The sequence below is a fragment of the Epithele typhae genome (genome assembly GCF_022376455.1).
Source record: "Epithele typhae strain CBS 203.58 chromosome Unknown BXZ73scaffold_11, whole genome shotgun sequence".
In the NCBI taxonomy this organism is placed as follows: Eukaryota; Fungi; Basidiomycota; class Agaricomycetes; order Polyporales; family Epitheliaceae; genus Epithele; species Epithele typhae.
This window is the reverse complement of record NW_025954202.1, coordinates 412,492-432,404: the sequence shown is the minus strand read 5'-3', so window position 1 is coordinate 432,404 and position 19,913 is coordinate 412,492. Positions and strand designations below refer to the sequence as shown.

Sequence of the window (19,913 nt, the reverse complement as noted above, 5' to 3'; positions counted from 1 at the left end):
CCAGGCTCTCTTCAATTATTCTGCCAATCCTGTACGTCTGTTGGACGTGTCCCCTGTACATTCACCAACACATCCGGCGACGTCGGTCGTGCACCCAACGCGGGGTTCCTAGACGGGTGCAGACACAGCCGTCGATGGGCGAGTCCTGACGCGGTACCTCTCTCTTCCCCGTGTCCACCTAGACAGCCCGGCCACCGACTTCGCCTGCAGTGCATTCAACGCGACACGGGACTAAGGCGGCCAACGAATGATGCCCTGCGTGCGGGTCCGACTGGCACGACCGTACGCTGCGGTATAAATCTGCTAAGCGAGCGAATGCGGATCAGCAGCGGTGCACTCACCCTTCGCCCCTCGCCCCCCCTCCCCGCAGTTCAGCATGAAGACCTTCTCGACTGTTTTCGTGGTCCTCGCCGTCTGGGCGCACACGCTCGCCCTCGCGAGCCCCCACCTTCGCAGTACGTCCCCCTTCCCTGCCCTCGCCCAGCCGAACGTTCTGACGTGCCCCCCGCGCAGTCCGCCAGGACACCCCCACTTCAGGGAACGGCACCGGCACGGACACGAGCCCGATGTGCCCCGGGTCGACGCCCCAGCTCGTGTCCTCTACGAGCCTCGCGGTCACCGAGCTCGGGGCGTCGATCGAGCTTTCGACGTTTTCGTGCGCGGCGGCGGCGGAAGCGGCGGTCGCGCTGCACGCGAACCACGTCGAGAGCGAGGGGCTCCTCGGCGGCGTGCTCGACGGGCTCCTGTGGTGGCTGTTCCCGCCGTACCCGCCGGCGAAGACGACGACGACGACGACGACGACGAGCACGAAGACAAGCACGAAGACCAGCACAAAGACCAGCACGAAGACGACGACGAAGACGAGCGTGCCGCCGGCGTCGACGGTGACCACGACGGTGACCTCGGTCGGGACCACGACCGAGACCGACACCGCGACATTGACTGAGACCGCCACCGCGACCGAAACGGATACGGAGACTGCGACGGTGACCGTCACGACGTCGGCGGCTGCGCCGAGTGGGACCGTGACTGACGTCTGTGGAGAGATCTGTGAGTGGACGGGTTGCGGGCAGCAGGACGTGTACTGACGAGTCGACCCAACTTGCGCAGGCACTACCGTGTGCGGAGAGCTGGGACAGCTCCCCCCGGTCTCGGAAGACTGCCAGCAGCTCGTGAACTCAATCACCATCCTGAACGGTCAAATCGGTGAGTTCGATATAGCGCCACGGAGCGCACCCAGACTACTCACGGCGATCCGGACAGCCCCCGAGTTCACGGTCCAGCCGAACCACGTCCAGACGATCTCCTTTGGAACCTGTCGGTTCTTCTTCGAGAACAACGGGCCCCAGCCGCTCTCGTACTGCTGGACCTCGTTGGTACGTCGACTGTTGTGTGCTCGGTACGAGCGAATCTGACGACTTTGGGGAATCGCGTGCAGGCCCAAGTGGCATCCGCAGCGGCGAGCCAGTGCTTCCCGCCCAACCAGCCCGTCTTGTCCGAGGGCTTGTGCGTTCCTTCTAACGGCCTTTGGGAAGTGGGGTGAGTGTTTACTCCACCCAGCTCTTCAGTTGACCATCCTGATGATATCTTCCACGCAGCGTGGCGCACTCTTGAGGGGCAGTAGATGGGGAAAAGACCGTGCTAGAGGACTTGCAAAGTGGGGTTCCATGTATTCCACTACCTGCCACACAAATGCGATGGCTTGCGCATGAGATGAGGAGCACATGGGCCTGTGAGGCAGTTCTCAATCCACTCAACAAGCACGAATACAAGATACATAGCAACGACGAAAGCACTTTTGGGAAATAGGCTACAACCCCCGAGTGGCCACTATATAGGTTTGATCTTGAAGTGAAGGGAGATGAGGGAGAAGATCAAGCACTGAGGTAGCGCGTCAGCATGTGCTGGCGTGAGATGACCAAGGGCGCTCACCTTGAGGTCCTGCACAAGGTAGTAGAACACGCGAAGACCCTCGGGGTCCTCACTGTCTGCAACATCGACGAGCGAGCCGATTTTGGCTGTCTATAGACCCCCTCGCGCATCAACAGAAATAATTCTTCCAGTGAGAGAGTGACGCACCTCGAAGGCAATGTGGTCATTGCCAACACGAATCTCGAGCTCCTGCTTGCCCACGATGTTTTTCTTTGGCCAGTTCGTGTCATCTTCCCTGTGGACCGGTCAAACGTGGAGAACGGGTATAGGAGAAACGAGGCGTACTTGGTGATCTCGCTTGACTCGATGATGCGCTTGAGCTCCTTCACCACGAGAGGCCCGACCCACACTAAAACGCGCGCATATATGCCTCAATACATCACCTCTTGACCTCCGCGCCATCCACATCGAATACACGCGCAGAATACACGAGAAAGGACGCACTTTCTTTGCGGATGAGACTGTCATTGCGGTAGTTGGAGTTGTTGGCGTAACGAAGACGGCCGTGCGAGTACTCGAACTCGAGGAACTCGTGTCCGTGCTTGCCAGAGTGGCCTGTGCTGGTGGCGCGTTAGCATACACGCCCGCTGGACGCGTCGAGGAAGAGGAGGGTGGCTTACTAGTATCTGAATGGGGGCGTTAGCAAGACATCAGTCCTGCGCACGCCGGGACGCTATCTTCGTGCCGTCGCACCTGAGGTAGAACGGGTCGTTTTCGTAGGACATGACGAGCGGGGAGCAGGCAGACGGTGGTGGTCGAGGACGAAGAGCGGGCAGGCCAACACGCGCCAACGTGTGCGGCTTGCTCGAAGTTCCCACGCATTCTCGTTGCCCGAACTTCAGAAAGAGGAACTATTGACAGTAGCGATAGGTGAAGCATGTAACACAATGACTACAACTAGATGTTGTCCTCCGGCTCGCCCTCGATGAGCTTCGCGTAGTCCTCGTAGCTCGCAAACGTGGGCAGCGCCCGCAGCTTTTTCCGCCGAGCCCTGTTGCTCTCCTCTCGTTTCCGCTTTCCTCCCTTCTGCGGCCCTGCTGACGACGACACTCCCCCCCACTCCTCCTCTTCGTCGTTGTCGCTGCCATCTGGACCGTCCCAGACGACGAGACCTTCTGGGACGTCCGCGTCGAGAGGAAGCAGATCTTCGGCGTCAGATCCCTCAACCAAGGAGAACGCATCGTCGTTGGCGTCCTCGTTCTCGTCTGCTCCATGGTCTTGCTCCGTTTCATCCGCTTCATCCTCGTCGTCCGACGTGCCTTCGAGATCCGAGGGCACGTCGTCACTTTCTTCACTACTATCGTTCATGAGGCCATCGTCTTCCAGCTCGGCGGGCATTGTCGCCTTCATGGCCTGCAGAGAAGCAGTCAGCGAAGAACACCAATGTTCGAACAAAACGTTGATCCGTACCTTCCAAATCTCCGCTTCCTCAAGGTCGCTGTCCTCCTCTTCCTCGTTGCTCGCTGCCATCCCAGGTTTCTGCCCTTTGCTCGACAAGTCGAACCCACCGTCTTCGCTCTCCTCGCCCCCATCTTCATCTTCCTCTCCACCCTCCTCCTCCTCCTCCTCCTCCTCCTCCTCCTCCTCCTCCTCCTCCTCTCCCTCGCTCGACGTCTCCTCTTCACCAGAGAGTGACTCCAGCTCCTCGTCCGACCCCGCGCCCTTCCCCTTCCTTCTCGCCACCTTCGCCGCCTTCTTACTATCCCGCTCCTCCTTCCTCGCAAAGAACGCCCTGAAGAACTGCTGGTCCGCCGGGACGTCCTCCGCCCGCCTCCGCCAGAACCGCTCGTCGTTCGCCGGCACGCCCAAGCCCGCGCTCGCCTCGCCCCTGACGAGCGCGACGCCGTGGGCGGGGTCCACGCTCGGCTGCATCGCGCTCGCGCCCTTCGCCTTCGCCTTCTTCGCGTTCTTGTACACGAACCGGTCGAGGAAGTGCGCGAGCGTGTTGAGCGCGAGGTCGGGCGAGCCCGTGATCGGCGCCCCCGAGAGCAGCTGCGACGCGTGCAGCGCGATCGTGGGGTGGTAGTGCGAGAGCAGTGGGAGGAGCTCGTAGAGCGGCGAGGCGAGGGCGTGCGCGTATTGCGGGTCGCGCTTGCGCGGGTCGTAGGCTGCGGCGTCGGGGGGAGGGGCCGACTTGGATTTTGGGCTGCTCAGGAGCTGTTTGAGCGAGGGGGTCGTACTAAAGAGCTGTAGGACGGGGATCAGCGGCCGGGGGAGCCGATGAGGAGCGGGATAGTTCACCTCTCCCAAGAGATAGAGACCGCCCGCGACGAACTCGATGGAACCGGCGGCGCCAACGCCGCTTGCGAGAACCTGCACGAAGCGACGGACGAAAGCGGCAGCTCGTGCTGCGTCGGTATCAACCTTGAGGGCTTTGAAGACGAGGTTCAAGTACAGTGCTTGTTTGTTCGACACGCTGAGACGGGGGTCGATAAGGGAAGCATACAACGAGCGATAGAATCGGTCACGGATGGCGGTGGAAAAGGCAGAGCTGGAGCTCTCTGCCGAGGTGGAGGCTTTGTCGGCAGGAGCGGCGGACGAGAGGGTGGTAGTGATGTGGAGGATCAAGGTGAGGGCTTGGAGGGAGATGTTGAACGTGGACGTATGAGTGATACGGAAAAGGGTGTCGATGTGTTTTTTGAATCTGAGAAGGGCGAGGTCAGGCCTGGAAATGAGCTTACGAGCGCACAGGACGACTTACACGGCAGAGCTGTCGCTGCTCAGGTGCATTTGTGCGAATGGCAGAGCGCGGTTGACCCCAGACAAAATCGCACCAACGAGCCTCGAAGACGAGTCCTCCACCTCAGTGAACCCGGCATCACCCTTGAATTCCTTACCCTTCTTCGACTTGCCGTGAGGCTTTCCCGGACCCTTAGCCTTGCCCTTGCTCTTCGTATCCTTGCCCTTGCCGTCGATCGCCTCGTCCTCGCTCGCCTCATCCTCCTCGCTCTTCGACCCAAGGATCTCCTCGAACATCTCAAAGTACATCTCCACCAGCGTCCGCGCCACCGTCCGGTCCCCCACCGTCGGGGTGAGCACGATCTGATTGAGGGTGACGGCGGCGTAGTACCACGCGTGCGAGTTCCAGCGGTCGTCCTTCTCCTTCTCCTTGCCCTTCTTCGCGCTTTTGGAGGGGGCCTCGCCGTCGTCCGTGAAGCGGATGACCTTGTTCTTCGGCGGCTCAGCGGCCTGCGCCTGCGCGGCGGTCGAGGCGGGCAGGCGGAAGACGAGCGCGCGGACCTCACGCACGATCACCGCCTTCATCGCGGGGTGGGCCTGGAGGACTTGCAGGAGGTGGTAGGACACGCGCGAGCATACGGTCTTCTCTGTGTCGCCCTGCGTGCCGTCGTCTGTCAGCTCCGTAAAGACGTAGAAGAGGAGAGGGACGCGGAGACGCACGAGCTTGTTCACGAGCAGCCGGAGGAGGTTCTGCTCCTGCTCGGGCTGAGCGCGGAGGAGGGTGGCGAGGAACGCGAGCGTCTGGGTGCGCACGTACGTGAGCGGGTCGAGGGAGAGGGCCTCGAGGCACTGGAGGAAGGAGAAGAAGAACTTCTTGAGCCAGTCCTCGAAGTACCACACGGTGAGGTGCGCGTCCGTTGCTGCCGGGTGCAGCAGCGGCTGGTCGCGGAAGTACCTGCGGCGATGTCAATGCCCAGTTGTAATCCACGGCAGGTACGACATGGAGCCAGAACGCAAGGGGGGGCGCATGAAAGGACGGGACGAGACGCACCGCAGCTTCCTGCCTGGCCCTCCGCCGCCGACCCACCAGTCGACGACGCACCGCGCGGCCTTGAGGCCCTCGTCGCGGCCGCCCTTGGCGCGGCCGCGCTGGGCCATCTCTCGGAGCCTCTCGAGCGCCGCGGCGTTGTGCGCCGGGCTCGCCTGCACGAGCAGCGTGAGCGCGGAGAGTCGGTCGGAGAGCGTGCCCGACGCGAGTACGGTCTTGAGGAAGTGCGCATCCGCGGCGCTGCTCGCTGCGGATGCCGCCGAGTACCGCTCCGCGTCGGATTCGAGCATCCGCGACGCGCGGGCAGAGAGTTCCTTCAGCTGCGAGGCAGAGGGTGTGGGGAGGTCGGTCTTGGAGGGAGTGAGCGAAGGGACAGCAGTGTACCAGGAGGGGGTGGGCTCGATGGTGTAGGATGCGCTTTTGGGTGCCATGGTTGGCGGCGCAGAGAAAAGGAGGGACGAAGAGAGCGAGGGTGGCCGTCGAGGCCGGGTAGAGGAGCCAGGCAGTGGGTGTATGCAGGCAGATGGACTCGGTCGAAATTTCCTGAATAGGCGCCCACATACACGGCCCGCCGTCTCCGGAGATCGGAAGTGCCATTTGCGAAGGTCAACTACTTAATTGCAGAACGCTACAGCTAAAAGTACAAAAGCACATTGCACGAGCGGCGGCGAAGCTCATAGAAAAAAATCTACAAGACGTGATGTTCGTTCGGCGCAACCGTGGTACGTTCAGTGACCGTTGGTGCCGTTGATACCGTTAACGGGCGACTCAACACTGTCGGTGACGTGGCTGAGCGCAGCATCGGCCTTGCGGAGGTCGCCCTCGCTCAAGCTCTTCGAACGACCGCCTCCAGGAGTGCTTGCACCGGACATGACCGCCGAGTTCGCGCGCGAGCGGACCTTCATGACCAGCGGGAATGGGTATCCCTCATCGTCCTCGTCTTGCTGCGACGGCCACTGGTAGCCGCGGTAGTCAGAGGTGCCAAGCGCCTGCATCTAAAGCCGCAAGCCGTCAGCATGGGAGTAGACATACATACACGACTGCGGTACGTGCCTCTTCGGTGAGAGTGCCGATGTCCCCGGGCGTGGCAATACCTGACATCTTGTACCGAGGGCTCGCAGGTACGCTGATCGGCAGCGTCATGCGCTCCATGCCGAGGTCGAAGTCCTCTTCACCCTCACCACCGTAGAACGAGTCGGGGTACGCGCGGCGGAGCGCAAGCTGGCGTGCCTTCGAGTACTCGATCCCTAGGTTCTTCCAGTCCAGGAGCGGACTCAGACGCTCGACGCGGTTGCGCTGGTTGATGCGCTGGCGACGAGTCTTGGAGACGAACGAGAACATGCAGTCCGTGAGCTGGTTGACCGATTCTTCCGCCGACTGTGACCGACGGTCGACAATATAACACCCTTCGTCCTGAGGGCGGTCGATGAGGTCTTGCATGAAGCAGCCGAAGCCTGAGAGGTTCGTTGTGACCGACGGAATACCCATCTACGAGACGATCTCAGCGGAAGAATGGGGGGACGACGGAAGAACGTACGACTGTGCACTCTGCAGGTGTGTAGCCCCACGGCTCATAGTAACTAGGGAAGACGCCCAGGTGGCAGCCACGAACGAACTCCTCGTAGTCCATGCCGAGGATCGGATTGTTGCTGTTCAGGAAATCAGGGTGAAATACGATCTTGACACGGTCGTTCGAGTGGTTGAAAAGCTTGACGCGGCGGATCTGGTTCAGAATCGGGTCGCTCGAGTCGTCGGCCATGTTGTGGGTAGTGACGGGCGGGAGCGCGTTCCGCTTGAGGGCAAAGATTCGCCGCTTGAGCAAAACCTTGTCCTCTGCCGAGAGTAGGTCCTCCGCCGTGGGCAAAGTGGCATGCTCGCTGTAGGCCGCCGTAAGCTCAGTCGATCCGTACAACGGCCTGCAATGTAGTGGACATACCCGTTTGAGCGCATGGCATGGTCGAAGAGGCGCGCTCCTATACGGTTTTGGATCTCCGTGACGGTATCGCGGAGCTGCTTTGTGACAGCTTGGCCCTTGAGCGCATCGACGGTGTAGGAGTGTGTGGCTGCAGGCATGATGATGAAGGCGACGACAGTCATCTTAGACCCCGACTTCTGGAGACGGAAGTTGAGACCTATTTGTGACGTCATATGGCGCTCTTTGGCGAGAGACGGCGGAGAGACATACGGGCAAGGGACTCGATGAACATGTCCACTCCCTTGTTCCGGTACTCATAACGCCCGGCAGTGAACATCTGCCAAAAGCATCAGGACCGCATTCAGTGCAGAAATAGCCAGACGCACGTAGAGCGTGTTGTCAAGATCGAAATCGTAATGGCCGTAGAAGTGCCCACGACAGAAGTCGTTGATCTTCTCTTTTGCGGTTGAATGCAGGTTCTGGAACTCGTGCATCGCCTGGAACTTGACCACGTTCAGACCGTTCGGAAGGACACCGTCTGGCTTGCGCTTGAGCAAGTGCTCGCTCTCGTAGGCGGTGATATGAGAGACGGTGGTAAAGACGTCAGCGCAGTGTGCGGAAGAACGCTCGACGCAGTATCTGTGGTAGATGCCGCGCTTGCCGGCTTCGTGGTCGACATCGAAGTACTGGAGGTTGTTGTAGAAGTCGACGGAACCTGCGCAGAGGTAGCGCCCGAGAAGGGTAGCGTGGGTGGTGAAGACGGTCGTGACATCGATGTGGCGCTTGCGACAGAGGGGGATGGCAAGACCAGCCTGCCACTCGTGGAAGTGGGCGATGACGGCCTTGTCAAGCTGACGAGCGACGTACTGAAGGAAGAAGTGCGAGGTCAGTGCCGGCACGCGCGGAAGGTTTGACTCTGATGGGACGCGGAGCTAGAGACGATGGAGTTCACGTGCCCAAACCCGCTGGGAATGGGCAGCGCGTAACGGGCAATTGACGCGATGGCCATTGGCGCGACGAGCGTCGGTCAATACGCCGTTGCCTTATTCGACCCAGGCGGCGCGCGGCGCGCGGCAGCGTTGCCCACGGCTAGCGAGAGAAGGGGCTTGTTCGGCGGGAGCGCGCACAAGATCCGGGCGAGCGCGTCGGCGATGGTTGCGGCCAGGCGGGGCGGATATATGCGGGGGACATCGGAATGCGAGAGCAGAACGTACCTCGCCGAGGAACCAGGCGACGATATAGCCAAACACGATCGTCTCGTTCGTCTCGTGGTCGTTGGGCGGTGTGGGGATGCCTGCGAGGTTCCAGAGGTCACCCTTCCACTCGTCGAGACGCGAATACTGGCTGCCGGTGTCGAAGAGGAGGACGTTGGGGGCACCCTCGATAAGCCAGCGGCCGTAGAGGATCTTGACGCCGGCGGCGCGCATACTGTCTAGGGTCGCGGCGAGATGGGGGTCGGTGGGCTCCTGGGCTTCGACCTCCATGGGGGCGGTCTTGTAGGAGAGAGGGCCGATGAGGGTGTAGCGGTCGCCATACTCGGAGACGGTGACGGGGACCTTGGTCTTGATGACGGTGTAGATGCCGCCGACCTTGTTCGCGACCTCCCAGGCGCACTCGAAGAGGAGGGCGTTGCGGACGTCGCGCTTGGCCTCGGCCATGGTGTGTGGAGCGGAAGGGTGGGGGAGGGAGGTGGTGGGGGGAGTTAAGAAGTGGGACGAGCGCGGGGAGTGGAGGAGGACGAGTCGCGTCCCACGACGTCATCCGCCCGCCTATGCCGCATCGAGCGTCCGCGCCGTCGCCCACCGCCCAGTCCAGCGACGAGGATCCGGCGCGCGCAGGCAGACAACGGCGATCGTCTCTGCCACGGTTACTCCGTCGCGATTACTCCGCGGTTTACGCTACACGCTCCTACTCGCTATCAGCCAACGTGCCTCTCGCCATCCCGCCCGCCGCCCACCCGGTCCCGTCCTCCGTTGCTCACTGCTCCTGCTTCCTTTCCGGGACGGCGAGCGTCCACTTCCCGAACAAAAGACTGTTCCGTCGCCGAGATCAGCATTGCGTATATCAGGCAGCAGCCAGCCACGTACTCGAACATCCCCATCGTCGTCCATTTCCGGTTGTCCGACTCCGGGAACACCAGCGACCGCGGCCCGTAGAACACCTGCAGCGCATGCTTCGGATCAGCTCTCTTGCCTTCCTCCAGGGCTCATCTTCGCTTACCTCGTCGTCCACCTCGTCCTGCTTCCGCGGAAGACAATGCATGAACTTCCACTCCGGATTCGCCCCGCCCTCCCGGCACAGCGCCTCCGTCACTTGGTAGCCCTGGAAGTCCTGCAACCGCTGCTCCTTCTCGGCCTCCTGCCCCATCGATATCCTGTCCCCGTCCACAGTGAGCACTCGCCAGCACCAGTCACTTCCACTCGCACTCACCAAGTGTCGGTCACGACCAGGTCCGCGCCGTGAACCGCCTCCCGGGGGTCGCTCGTCATGAGGATATCCTTGTCGCAGCCCAGCTCCACCACACGGTCCCAGACCGCCTTCGGCGGCCGGTATTTCTCATCCGCTGGGCACGCAACCCGCATCTTGTGTCCCAGCCGCGGATACGTCACCAGCATGTCGTGCAGCACGTTGGCCGAGTCGCCGACATATGCCACCGTCAGCGAACGCGGTTCCGACAGCGGCATGTAGTTCTGAGAGAAGTTATGCCGCGTCGTCCTCGACGGCGACGGCGCCTTCGCACTCGCGTCGAACAGGTGGGCGTGTTCGTGCAGCGTCAAGAGGTCCGCAAGCACCTGCGTCGGGTGCCAAAGCGAGGAGAGCGCATTGAGCACGGGTACGGGCGAGTACTTCGCCAGTTCCTGTGAGAGCGATGCGGGACGCGACGTCAGAGGGTGCGTTTAGAGCGACGACCGGGATACGCACCTCAATCTCCTCGTGCGCACCAACGCGTGCAAAGATGCCCTGGCACATGCCTCCAATGACACGCGCGGAGTCACGCACGCTCTCGTTCACGCCGAGCTGGATGTCCTCCTTGCCAAGGAAGAGCGTCTGGCCGCCCAGCAGCGACGCAGAGGTTTCCGCCGAGAGACGCGTGCGAGTACTGCGCTTCGAGAACAAGAGAGCAATGGACTTGTTGAACAGAGACTGCGACGGCATTCGGAGCTTCGACGAGTGTGCCCGGGAGAGCTGTGGGACGAGCCATGGTAGGGAGGTCCGTTTGAGGTGGTAGGAGTATGAGACGATGTGCCGAATTTGCGCGGGGCTGAGATCCGCGAGGGTCATCAGGTGCGGAACGGCTTTTGCGATACCCGCCATGGCGGCTTCGTGGGGAGGAGAGAAGAAAGAAAGAGAGCGGGAAGGACGTGAAAGCGAGTCAACACAGAAATGCAGGTGACTCGCGCGAGAGGTGACGCGTAGACGCTCGAAGGACACCCCTAACCCCAGGTGCACTTCCGTCCTCGTCGCGTTCGCGCTCGCCACAGCGCTGTTTCAGCTTCTCTCTTCCCCCTCCCACCCCCGTCGCCGGCACGATGCAGGACGGCCGTGCTCCACAGTGAGGAAAATACTGGACACATGGTGTGCACTATCTAACCCTGCTTTCAGGATCAAAAATAGGGCCCCAGCGGCCATCCAGGTTACTGCTGAGCAGCTCCTCCGAGATGTGTGTTCTTTTCCCCAGACATAATATCGCAGCTCTGACCATCTAGCTATTAGGCTCAAGAGCGCCAAGAGTCCCAGTTCCGCGCACCGAAGCAGCGTGTCGAGGACTTCGAGGAGCTTCACGAGTACCGCGGTCGCAAACGCGAAGAGTTCGAGAAGCGTATCCGGCAGACGAGGTCGAGCATGTACGTCCCCCGTCCTCCTCAACCCCGCTTCTTCCCGTACCCATCCCTCTCTTTACCCCCCACAGCAAAGAATGGCTGCAGTACGCGAACTGGGAGGCGAGCCAGGGCGAATATGCCCGCACCCGCTCTGTCTTCGAGCGCGCGCTCGACGTCGACCCGCGCTCGGTTCAGCTCTGGCTGTCGTACACGGAGGTCGAGCTCAAGGGCCGGAACGTGCAGCACGCGCGCAACCTCTTCGACCGCGCGGTGACGCTCCTCCCGCGCGTCGACCAGCTGTGGTACAAGTACGTGTATCTCGAGGAGCTCCTCCAGAACGTACCGGGCGCGCGCCAGGTGTTCGAGCGGTGGATGCAGTGGGAACCGGACGATAAGGCGTGGCAAGCGTACATCAAAATGGAGCTTCGGTACCAGGAGCCGGACCGGGCGAGTGCGATATACGAGCGCTGGGTGGCCATCCGGCCAGAGCCAAGGGTATGGGTCAAGTGGGGGAAGTTCGAGGAGGAGAGGGGGAAGCTGGACAAGGCGCGGGAGGTGTTCCAGACTGCTCTCGAGTTCTTTGGGGACGACAAGGAGCAGATCGAGAAGGCGCAGGCTGTGTTCAACGCGTTTGCGAAGATGGAGACGCGGTTGAAGGAGTACGAGAGGGCGAGGGTGATTTACAAGGTGCGTATTCGAACCTGTCATACCTAGGACGTTTCCAACCGGGGGTCACGTAACAGTTCGCGCTTTCAAGACTTCCCCGCTCAAAATCGGCTGCGCTGTATGCTGCGTACACCAAGTTCGAGAAGCAGCACGGAACACGAACCACACTGGAATCCACGGTTCTCGGCAAGCGACGCATACAGTACGAAGAGGAGTTATCGCACGACGGGCGGAATTACGACGTCTGGTTCGACTACGCCCGACTTGAGGAGGGAGCCCTGCACGACCTCCAGGACGAAGGCGCCTCAGGGGAGGAGGAAGAGCGGGCACAAAATCGGATACGAGAAGTGTATGAAAGGGCGGTGGCGCAAGTACCTCCAGGAGGAGAGAAGCGGCATTGGAGACGGTATATCTTCCTTTGGCTCTTCTATGCGTTATTCGAGGAGACGGAGACGAAGGTATGTATCACGTCTCTTCTCCGCCATGCCCCCTTTTAATTTGTCATGGCACAGGATTACGAACGGGCACGGCAGATATACCAAACCGCTGTTCGGGTCGTTCCACACAAGCAGTTCACATTCGCCAAGTTGTGGATCATGTTCGCGCGATTCGAGGTCCGGCAGCTGCAGCTAACTGCGGCACGCAAGATTCTTGGCACGGCCATCGGAATGTGCCCGAAGGAGGCGCTTTTCAAGGGCTACATTCAACTGGAGTTCGATGTATGTGGTATATTTCCGTTCTTGCAGGTCCTAGTAGCAAACACTGACCTCAACCTACCAGCTGCGCGAATTCGACCGTGTTCGAACATTGTACGAAAAGTGTATTGAGGTATGGATGCCGTCGCCGTGCGCGCCACACCCAGAAGCTGATACCGCTCCAGTTCGACCCGACCAACTCGGCGGCATGGATCAAGTACGCTGAGCTCGAGGCGCAGCTCGAAGACTTTGCGCGCGTGCGCGCGATCTATGAGCTCGGCATCGGTCAAAACGCGCTCTCGATGCCCGAGCTCCTCTGGAAGGCGTACATCGACTTCGAGACCGAGGAGGGCGAGCGAGAACGCGCGCGCGCGCTGTACGAACGCCTCGTCGAGCTCTCCGGGCACGTCAAGGTCTGGATCTCGTACGCGACGTTCGAGGCGGAGCCGATCCCGGTCGCGCGCGCACTGCGCGAGGAGGCGGAGGACGAGGAGGACGAGGAGGTGCCGATGGTCGAGGGCGACCCGGTGCGCGCTCGAACGGTGTTCGAGCGGGCGTACAAGGATCTCAAAGGCAAGGGGCTCAAGCACGAGGTGCGTACTCGCGCGATCGTCCAGGGCCAGGTGCTGACCGGAAGTTCGCAGCGCGTCGTGTTGCTTGAGATCTGGAAGACGTTCGAGGAGAAGTATGGCACCGCAGAGGAGGTCGTCAAGGTGCAGGGCATGATGCCGATCACGAGCAAACGGCGCATCGTGGACAAGGAGACCGGGCAGACGGTCGAAGGTGAGTTGTTGTCCTCTGCGACTTCGCGCGCACGTTGGCTGATCGTGTGTCCGGCGCAGATTGGGACATCGTCTTCGCCGACGACGAGCGCGAGTCGAACCCGACGACGTTCAAGTTCCTCCAGATGGCGCACGCGTGGAAAGCGGCGCAGGGCAAAGCGGACGGAGGGGCGTCTGCTGCGCCGTTGTCGGGCTTCGTGGTTGTTGCGGCTGCTTCGCCGGATGCAGAGACTGATGCTGATGATGATACGGCTCCCCAGGGCAAAGATCAGGAGGGGAGTGATGTTGCTAGTTCTAACGGAGATGACTAGATAGGTGTTGTTTTGCAGTAATCTTGTTCCCGACCTTCAGAGGGTCCTTTTGCACTCTTTATGTGCTCAATACCTGTCACCTGTACCTCACAATATCACAACCAATTGATCTGTGATCACCCCCCAGGGTGATTCCCTTTCTGGTAACTGTGAATGTTTCTAAGCCTGTGAACAGTAGAGGCTCACCCTGTAGAGAAACAATAGATATGCTTGAGTCCCCACCCCCCTCCCCTAACATTCCCAAAGGCCTAGCCCAGCCTTCCTTCATGCTTTCCTGGACATGTGAGCAGATTTGTGCATTGCACCCCCTGATGGCTGCTGCCCACACCAAACCACTACCCACCTTTAATAGCCCCAATATATCTGGACCATACTGTGCCTCACCTGGTCTTCACTGGCACCTCCCCACTCTGCTGCCTGTGCTTGTTGTTCACCTATCCTGCCCTGCCCTGCCTTCTGTCTCTCTCTATTCAGTTTGGTATCTGCTTGTATTTAAAATGCACACCTGATGGTACACAATACAATAGCTACAATTAGCTAGGTGTACTTGCACCAAGCCCTTACACCCCCTGACGTGGGAGCGGGCCGCGAACACCAATCAGAGGAGAGGGAGGGGCGGATGGGTGTAGATGGAGGTTAGATGACCTCAATGTAGTACTGCAGAGGCGTCGCCGGCATGAGGCGCAAAGCAGACGCAAACTAGAGTCACACGAGGGATGTCTAACCCATAAAGACCAAGTTAACAAAGCTCTACATACATACAGGCAATCGAGATACTCACCTAGCCCACAAAGACCAAGAGGTCGAGATGAGGGCTAGGACACAAAGTGCAAGTGCTAAGTGAGTCCGCAATATGAGCGCTTAAGCGCGGGAGCAACCTTCCAATATAGTAAAAGGCAGAGAAAAGGCAAAGAAAAGGCGAAAAATAATACATAGGGCGAGTCCAGAGTCCATTCCACGACACCCCCCAAAATGTGTGCAACATACAAACATATACAAGCATTTAGTTGGCTGGCTAAGTTCTATATCAGATAGGTGTATGTGAGAGCTTCTATAATATGAACTTGCAGGTGGATAGGGGGTAAAAAAGGCATCTTGTTATATGCCAGTTTAGAATAACATACTCCACAGTGATATGGCATGTACATTCATTGTCTTATGTACACCTAGAATCATAAATGGAGTCCATTCAGAGTGAATTGCAAAAAGAAGCAAGTGAAAAGATAATGTTTTGGTGAAGATGTGACATATATTCAGAAAAAAGGGCTACATTGAAAGTGTGACCTTCATATGTTCTTGTCTTAATGTCCAATTATTGAAAATCTTACTGTGCTGTGTGAAGAAACATATATAGAACTTGGATCACAAATTTGATGATTATTGGTGGAAGATGTTACGTTGAAGTCCGAGTTCCGTCAGGAAACGAGGCCTAGACGCCGGGTGGTTATGTCCGTGAGAAGTCTCTTGATGCCGACGCGAGTAAGCACGGTGCACTATCGAGTGGACCGGTGAGCGAGCGAGGTAGAGGGCAAGCAAGAGAGTCAATTGGCACTAGGCCAGAGAGGACGTAGCTATACAGGAGGTCGAAAGATGGGGAGCACTATGCTGCGTCGTCCCTCTTATAAGTACAAAGGCCTTGAGGCCATGGTGCTTGAGGGGTGACGTAATAGGGCGTATACAGCAAGTCCATACGAGTCAGTACGAGTCATGGTAATGGTGTGTGAGGGGGTGTCGTGCCGCGAGGTTGCCATGAGGCACGTGCATGTCCAAAACGAGGCTGCGCAGCAGCATGAGACAGGATAGGGGTGGTGTTACAGTAGCCCCTGAGGGCGCGAGGCATAGTCCGGAACGGAGATGACGAGGGGAAAGGAAAAGGGTGGGCGTACGCATGGTGTTCGTAACATCAGCTCCCCCTTTCGTGAGGGTTGTCCCAACCCTCAGTTTCCGAAGATATTGTCGGCATCCAGGTCGGGGTCTTCATGAGGGTGGTACCCGATCTGGCGAAGTCGTTTGATCAGGTTGACGATCACCTTGTGGACCGTCTCTTCGAGTGACATCTCGGGTTCACCATGCAGAGGGATCCCCGCACGTCGGTACTGGCTGTAGTACATGAGGAATCGCTGCCAACGCCCCGCATCGATCACGCGATTGTCGACGACCTCTTCGCAGTGGGCGTTGCACCACTGTGCCACGACATTGAGGACATGGAGTTTGAGGCTGAGACGAATGCCCAGGGTGACGTAGGGGAGGGCGGCAGCGATCCTCAACTCGATGTTCTCGGGTGAGTACCGTGCCGGCCAGTCGAGAGCGTACACCCTAATGAAGTGGTTCATGGAGAGGTAGCCTCGGAGGGCGTAGCGGTCTGTGGCTCCCTTGAGGCGAAATGGTTGGGCGACGGGGTTGTAGGCGCGTAGGAGTTCCATTCGTGGGGCATCGTCCTTGTCCTTGTGGTCGCTGGAGGAGGCTTCTTCCCTTTCCGAATCTGCGTCGTTGCCCATGTCGTCGTCATTGTCGTCATACGGGGGTGGGGCCTGGACTGGGATGACCAGTTCGTAGTGTACCTCGTCATCCACGTAATGATGAACGGCTGGTGCGGTTGGAGACGGCGTGGGTGGTGTTGGAGTGGGAGGGCGTGGAGGTGGGGTATGGGATCCACGAGGTCTGAGGGCGGTGATCATGTCGGATAGGGTCAGACCTGGTGTGGGGGTGGTAGGTTCCTCATTGTCGTCTTCTTCTTCCATCGGTGACCCCCATTCTACGGCCGAACTCTCCATGCCCATCCATCCTCCTGCGACGGCGCGTGTCCGGTATTCCTGTTCTTCCCATGCAGCTCTGTTGTGTTCGGCTTTGGCGGGGGTGGGTGACGCTTGTCCATGCCACGTGTAGTCCGTGTGTTGCTTGCAGCAGGGGAGCAGATCAGCAAGGGCGCGTCCAACCTGGTAAGTGGCGAGTTGGCGGACTGCGAGCTCGGCTCCTCGGATGAGGAGGTGCATGGTGGCGCATGCAGCTCGTTGCGCGTTCTCCTTGACTTGCGCTGGTCTGGCTGCCCGGTGCATGAACGTGTTGGCCTCTTGGTGAGTCTGGTAGGTGTCGGTGAAGGTCCAGTAGGTTTCGATGCAGTAGGTGGCTCCCGGGATGTGCTCGGTACGGATCCGTACTTGGTCGTGGAGGTCAGGGTGTGCGATCACCCATCCGATACGAAGGCCGAACGGGGCAGGGGCGTTGTTACAGAGGAACGTGACCGGGAGGTGTTGGTACGAGATGAGGGGCCTGTCGGTAATGAACTGGGGGACGGTACGTCCAGTGGTTGAGATAGCTGAGTGGGTGGTAGAGGTTGCCCGTGAGCGGGTAGAGCACGGGTTGGGAGTGGGGTTACGAGTACGAGGCATGGTTGCGGTGGTGCGAGTTTTGAGAGCGAGTCAGATGTGGCGAGTGGGGGATGGGGGATGGTTCATAGTCGATGCTCCTTCTTATATGCGTGGAGAATGTCTGGCGTGTTGGTCAGGTGGTGTTCTGGTTCCCATGAGTTTTCTGCTGGTTCCCAGCCCTTCCATGCGACAAGATAATAGAGCTTCAGCTTCGATCTGCTTCCCTGCAGTTGGTGCTTGAGAATGGCCTCCACCTCGTGTTCTTCTTGACCTTCTATGAGGTCAGGTGGTGGTTTGGGCAGGTCTGGGCCGTGTTCTTTTGTCGTCCGATACGGCGTGAGCAGCGTGGCATAGAATACGGGGTGTATCTTCCAACTGCGTGGAAGCACAAGTTTGAATGTGACCAGCCCCATGACTTCGGAGATAGAGAATGGGCCGAGTCGTTTGGGCGCTAGTTTTCAATAGGGGTATGGAAGCCGGAGATTTGTTGCTTCTAACAGCACCTTGTCACCCTTCTTGAGCGTGATTGGGCATGCTGGTGACCATCGTGCCATTGCTGTGGTGGCCTGATTGTGTGTGGCGATTGTATTTTCTTGATTGGCCTTGAGCTGTTTTAGCCGTTCTTGCGTGCTAGGATGTTTGAGGTTGCTGCGGACCGTTCCTGCTATGTTTGGCTGGTATCCATAGAGTAGTTCAAACAGCGACTTTCCAGTTACTGAATGAGTACGTTGATTGTGTGTGAATTCGAATTCCTTGAGGCGGTCAGCCCAGTGATCTGGGTCATTCGCAGCATAGATTCGTAGTGCCAGGTCAAGTTCTTGATTGACTCGTTCTGTCTGTCCATCCGTTTGTGGGTGATAAGCCGTGCTCATTGTTGTTTCAATTCCCATGGCCTTGTGTAATTCTCTGAATGCCTCTGCTGCAAATTGTGGACCTCGGTCTGATATGATTTTGTCGGGGAGTCTGAAACGGCTGAAGACTTGTTCCCACAGGAGTTTGGATGCTCCTATTGCTGTAATGGTTTTCGTGCATGGTGCAAAGATCGCCATTTTGGTGACGTCATGGTCAACAATTACTTGTACTGCATCAAAGCCGTTTGAGGGTGGGAGATCGGTGATGTAGTCCGTGGTGATTACTCCGAACGGTCGTGTATTGCCACTATGTGTGATGGGGATCAGGCCAGGTTTCGTTGGGTGTGTGTTAACCTTGAGTGTCTGGCATTTAGAGCATCCTCGGACGTATTGTGTGATGAAGTTTCGCATTCCGTTCCATATATATTCTCTTCGTACTAGGTCAAACGTCTTCTGAATGCCCGGATGGCCCATTACTGCTGGTTCGTGGTATAGTTTGACTATGTCTCAATAGAGTTCTTGATCTGGAGGAACATATACTCTGTCCTTGAAGAGTAAGAGCCCGTCTTCTTCTGTCCAATCTTCGGGGTTTCCCCACGTTGGTCGTTGAGTTTTCGAATCCTTGGTTGTGAGGAAGTGTACTAGGTCTGCATCTCTGGCCTTGTTATCGTGGATTCGTCGTTGTAGTTCGACGTTGATTGTGTTGATAGTGAAAATTTGCTCTGGTAGCATGACGATATCCTTGTTATCATCCTCCCCCTGTTCATGGTCTGTTCTCCTGGACAGAGCGTCCGCTTGTGCTATCGTCTTGCCAGGGTGGTGCTTCAGTGTGAAATGGAATTCATTGAGGTAGCTGTGCCATCGTGCTTGTTGTGTGTTTAGTCTTTGAGCTGCCCTGAAGTACGTCAAATTTTGATGGTCGGTGATGACGTCTATGGGATGTGGTGACCCTTGAAGTAGGTGTCTCCATTCCTTGAATGCCCGTACAATGGCCAGTAGTTCTCGATCATATATTTGATAGTTTTGTTCTGCTTCTGTGAACGACTTGGAAAGATAGGCGCAGGGGTGCCACAGTCCGTCTGGTCCTTGTTGTCGGAGTACCGCTCCGGTTGCGACTTTCGACGCATCACACTCCACTTGAAATGGTCTATGTGGATCTGGCATTTGTAGGATAGGTCCGTTGGTGAATCGATTCTTGAGTTCTTGGAATGCTGCTTCGCATTCTTCATTCCACACAAACGGTGTGTCTTTCCTTGTAAGTGCCGTGAGGGGTTTAGCCACCTTTGAGTAGTCTTAAATGAATTGTCGATAGAAATTGCCGAAACCTAGGAATGCTTGTACTTCCTTGAGTTTCTTGGGTGTTTTCCATTCCAGTACTGCTTTGACTTTGATTGGGTCCATAAGGATTTGGTTTGGTCTTATGATAGACCCCATGAATTCGACTTCGGTGACATCAAATTCGCATTTTTCTCCTTTGACGAATAAGTCCAACTCTTCAAGTTGTTTGAGGACTCTCAGTGTTCATTCGTGATGTTCCTTGATATGGCGGGAGAAAATGAGAATGTCGTCCATGTAGATTACGATCCATCCCTCGCAAATCATGTCTTCGAACGAGTAGTTCATCATGCTTTGGAAGGTTGCCAGTGCGTTGCATAGGCCAAAGAACATGACCATTGGTTCGAATAGGCCAAAAGGGGTGATGAAGGCAGCCTTCCACTGGTCTCCTTCTTTGATGCGTACATTATTGTACCCAGCCTGGATGTCCAATTTTGTAAAGAAATTTGCTCCTTTGAGTTTGTCCATGAGATCGCTGATGAGCAGTAATAGGTACGCATTCCGTATAGT

At 58.0% G+C, this 19,913-nt stretch overlaps 6 protein-coding genes across 6 annotated transcripts; 2 read left to right on the top strand and 4 right to left on the bottom strand.

Moving 5' to 3' along the window:
- Positions 1–376: 376 nt before the first annotated feature.
- BXZ73DRAFT_75888 (uncharacterized protein) lies at positions 377–1,614 on the top strand (the record flags this gene model as incomplete). Its single annotated transcript, XM_048022302.1, has 5 exons — positions 377–455; positions 514–1,050; positions 1,111–1,376; positions 1,439–1,539; positions 1,599–1,614. 5 exons carry the CDS (start codon positions 377–379, stop codon positions 1,612–1,614), a joined length of 999 nt encoding a protein of 332 aa, XP_047880021.1.
- A 216-nt stretch (positions 1,615–1,830) lies between these two features.
- Positions 1,831–2,657, bottom strand: BXZ73DRAFT_99335 (mago nashi; the record flags this gene model as incomplete). The annotated part of the gene is made up of 7 exons (XM_048027967.1): positions 1,831–1,881; positions 1,933–2,022; positions 2,080–2,167; positions 2,218–2,281; positions 2,377–2,492; positions 2,553–2,558; positions 2,626–2,657. The coding sequence occupies 7 exons, from the start codon at positions 2,655–2,657 to the stop codon at positions 1,831–1,833; spliced, it is 447 nt and encodes a 148-aa protein (XP_047880020.1).
- A 172-nt stretch (positions 2,658–2,829) lies between these two features.
- On the bottom strand, positions 2,830–6,090 carry BXZ73DRAFT_43511 (CBF-domain-containing protein; the record flags this gene model as incomplete). Its single annotated transcript, XM_048019160.1, has 6 exons — positions 2,830–3,285; positions 3,343–4,119; positions 4,174–4,576; positions 4,634–5,268; positions 5,332–5,566; positions 5,663–6,090. 6 exons carry the CDS (start codon positions 6,088–6,090, stop codon positions 2,830–2,832), a joined length of 2,934 nt encoding a protein of 977 aa, XP_047880019.1.
- Positions 6,091–6,387: 297 nt separating this feature from the next.
- Positions 6,388–9,232, bottom strand: BXZ73DRAFT_88907 (glycogen synthase; the record flags this gene model as incomplete). The annotated part of the gene is made up of 7 exons (XM_048025111.1): positions 6,388–6,654; positions 6,713–7,147; positions 7,197–7,536; positions 7,596–7,791; positions 7,845–7,911; positions 7,961–8,440; positions 8,789–9,232. 7 exons carry the CDS (start codon positions 9,230–9,232, stop codon positions 6,388–6,390), a joined length of 2,229 nt encoding a protein of 742 aa, XP_047880018.1.
- Positions 9,233–9,551: 319 nt separating this feature from the next.
- On the bottom strand, positions 9,552–10,889 carry BXZ73DRAFT_43416 (mitochondrial ornithine carbamoyltransferase; the record flags this gene model as incomplete). Its single annotated transcript, XM_048019144.1, has 5 exons — positions 9,552–9,606; positions 9,662–9,735; positions 9,795–9,948; positions 10,005–10,432; positions 10,497–10,889. The coding sequence occupies 5 exons, from the start codon at positions 10,887–10,889 to the stop codon at positions 9,552–9,554; spliced, it is 1,104 nt and encodes a 367-aa protein (XP_047880017.1).
- A 215-nt stretch (positions 10,890–11,104) lies between these two features.
- On the top strand, positions 11,105–13,849 carry BXZ73DRAFT_43595 (uncharacterized protein; the record flags this gene model as incomplete). The annotated part of the gene is made up of 10 exons (XM_048019175.1): positions 11,105–11,127; positions 11,178–11,235; positions 11,289–11,419; positions 11,485–12,082; positions 12,139–12,519; positions 12,574–12,780; positions 12,842–12,889; positions 12,942–13,349; positions 13,401–13,539; positions 13,599–13,849. The coding sequence occupies 10 exons, from the start codon at positions 11,105–11,107 to the stop codon at positions 13,847–13,849; spliced, it is 2,244 nt and encodes a 747-aa protein (XP_047880016.1).
- Between the last annotated feature and the right edge of the window lie 6,064 nt (positions 13,850–19,913).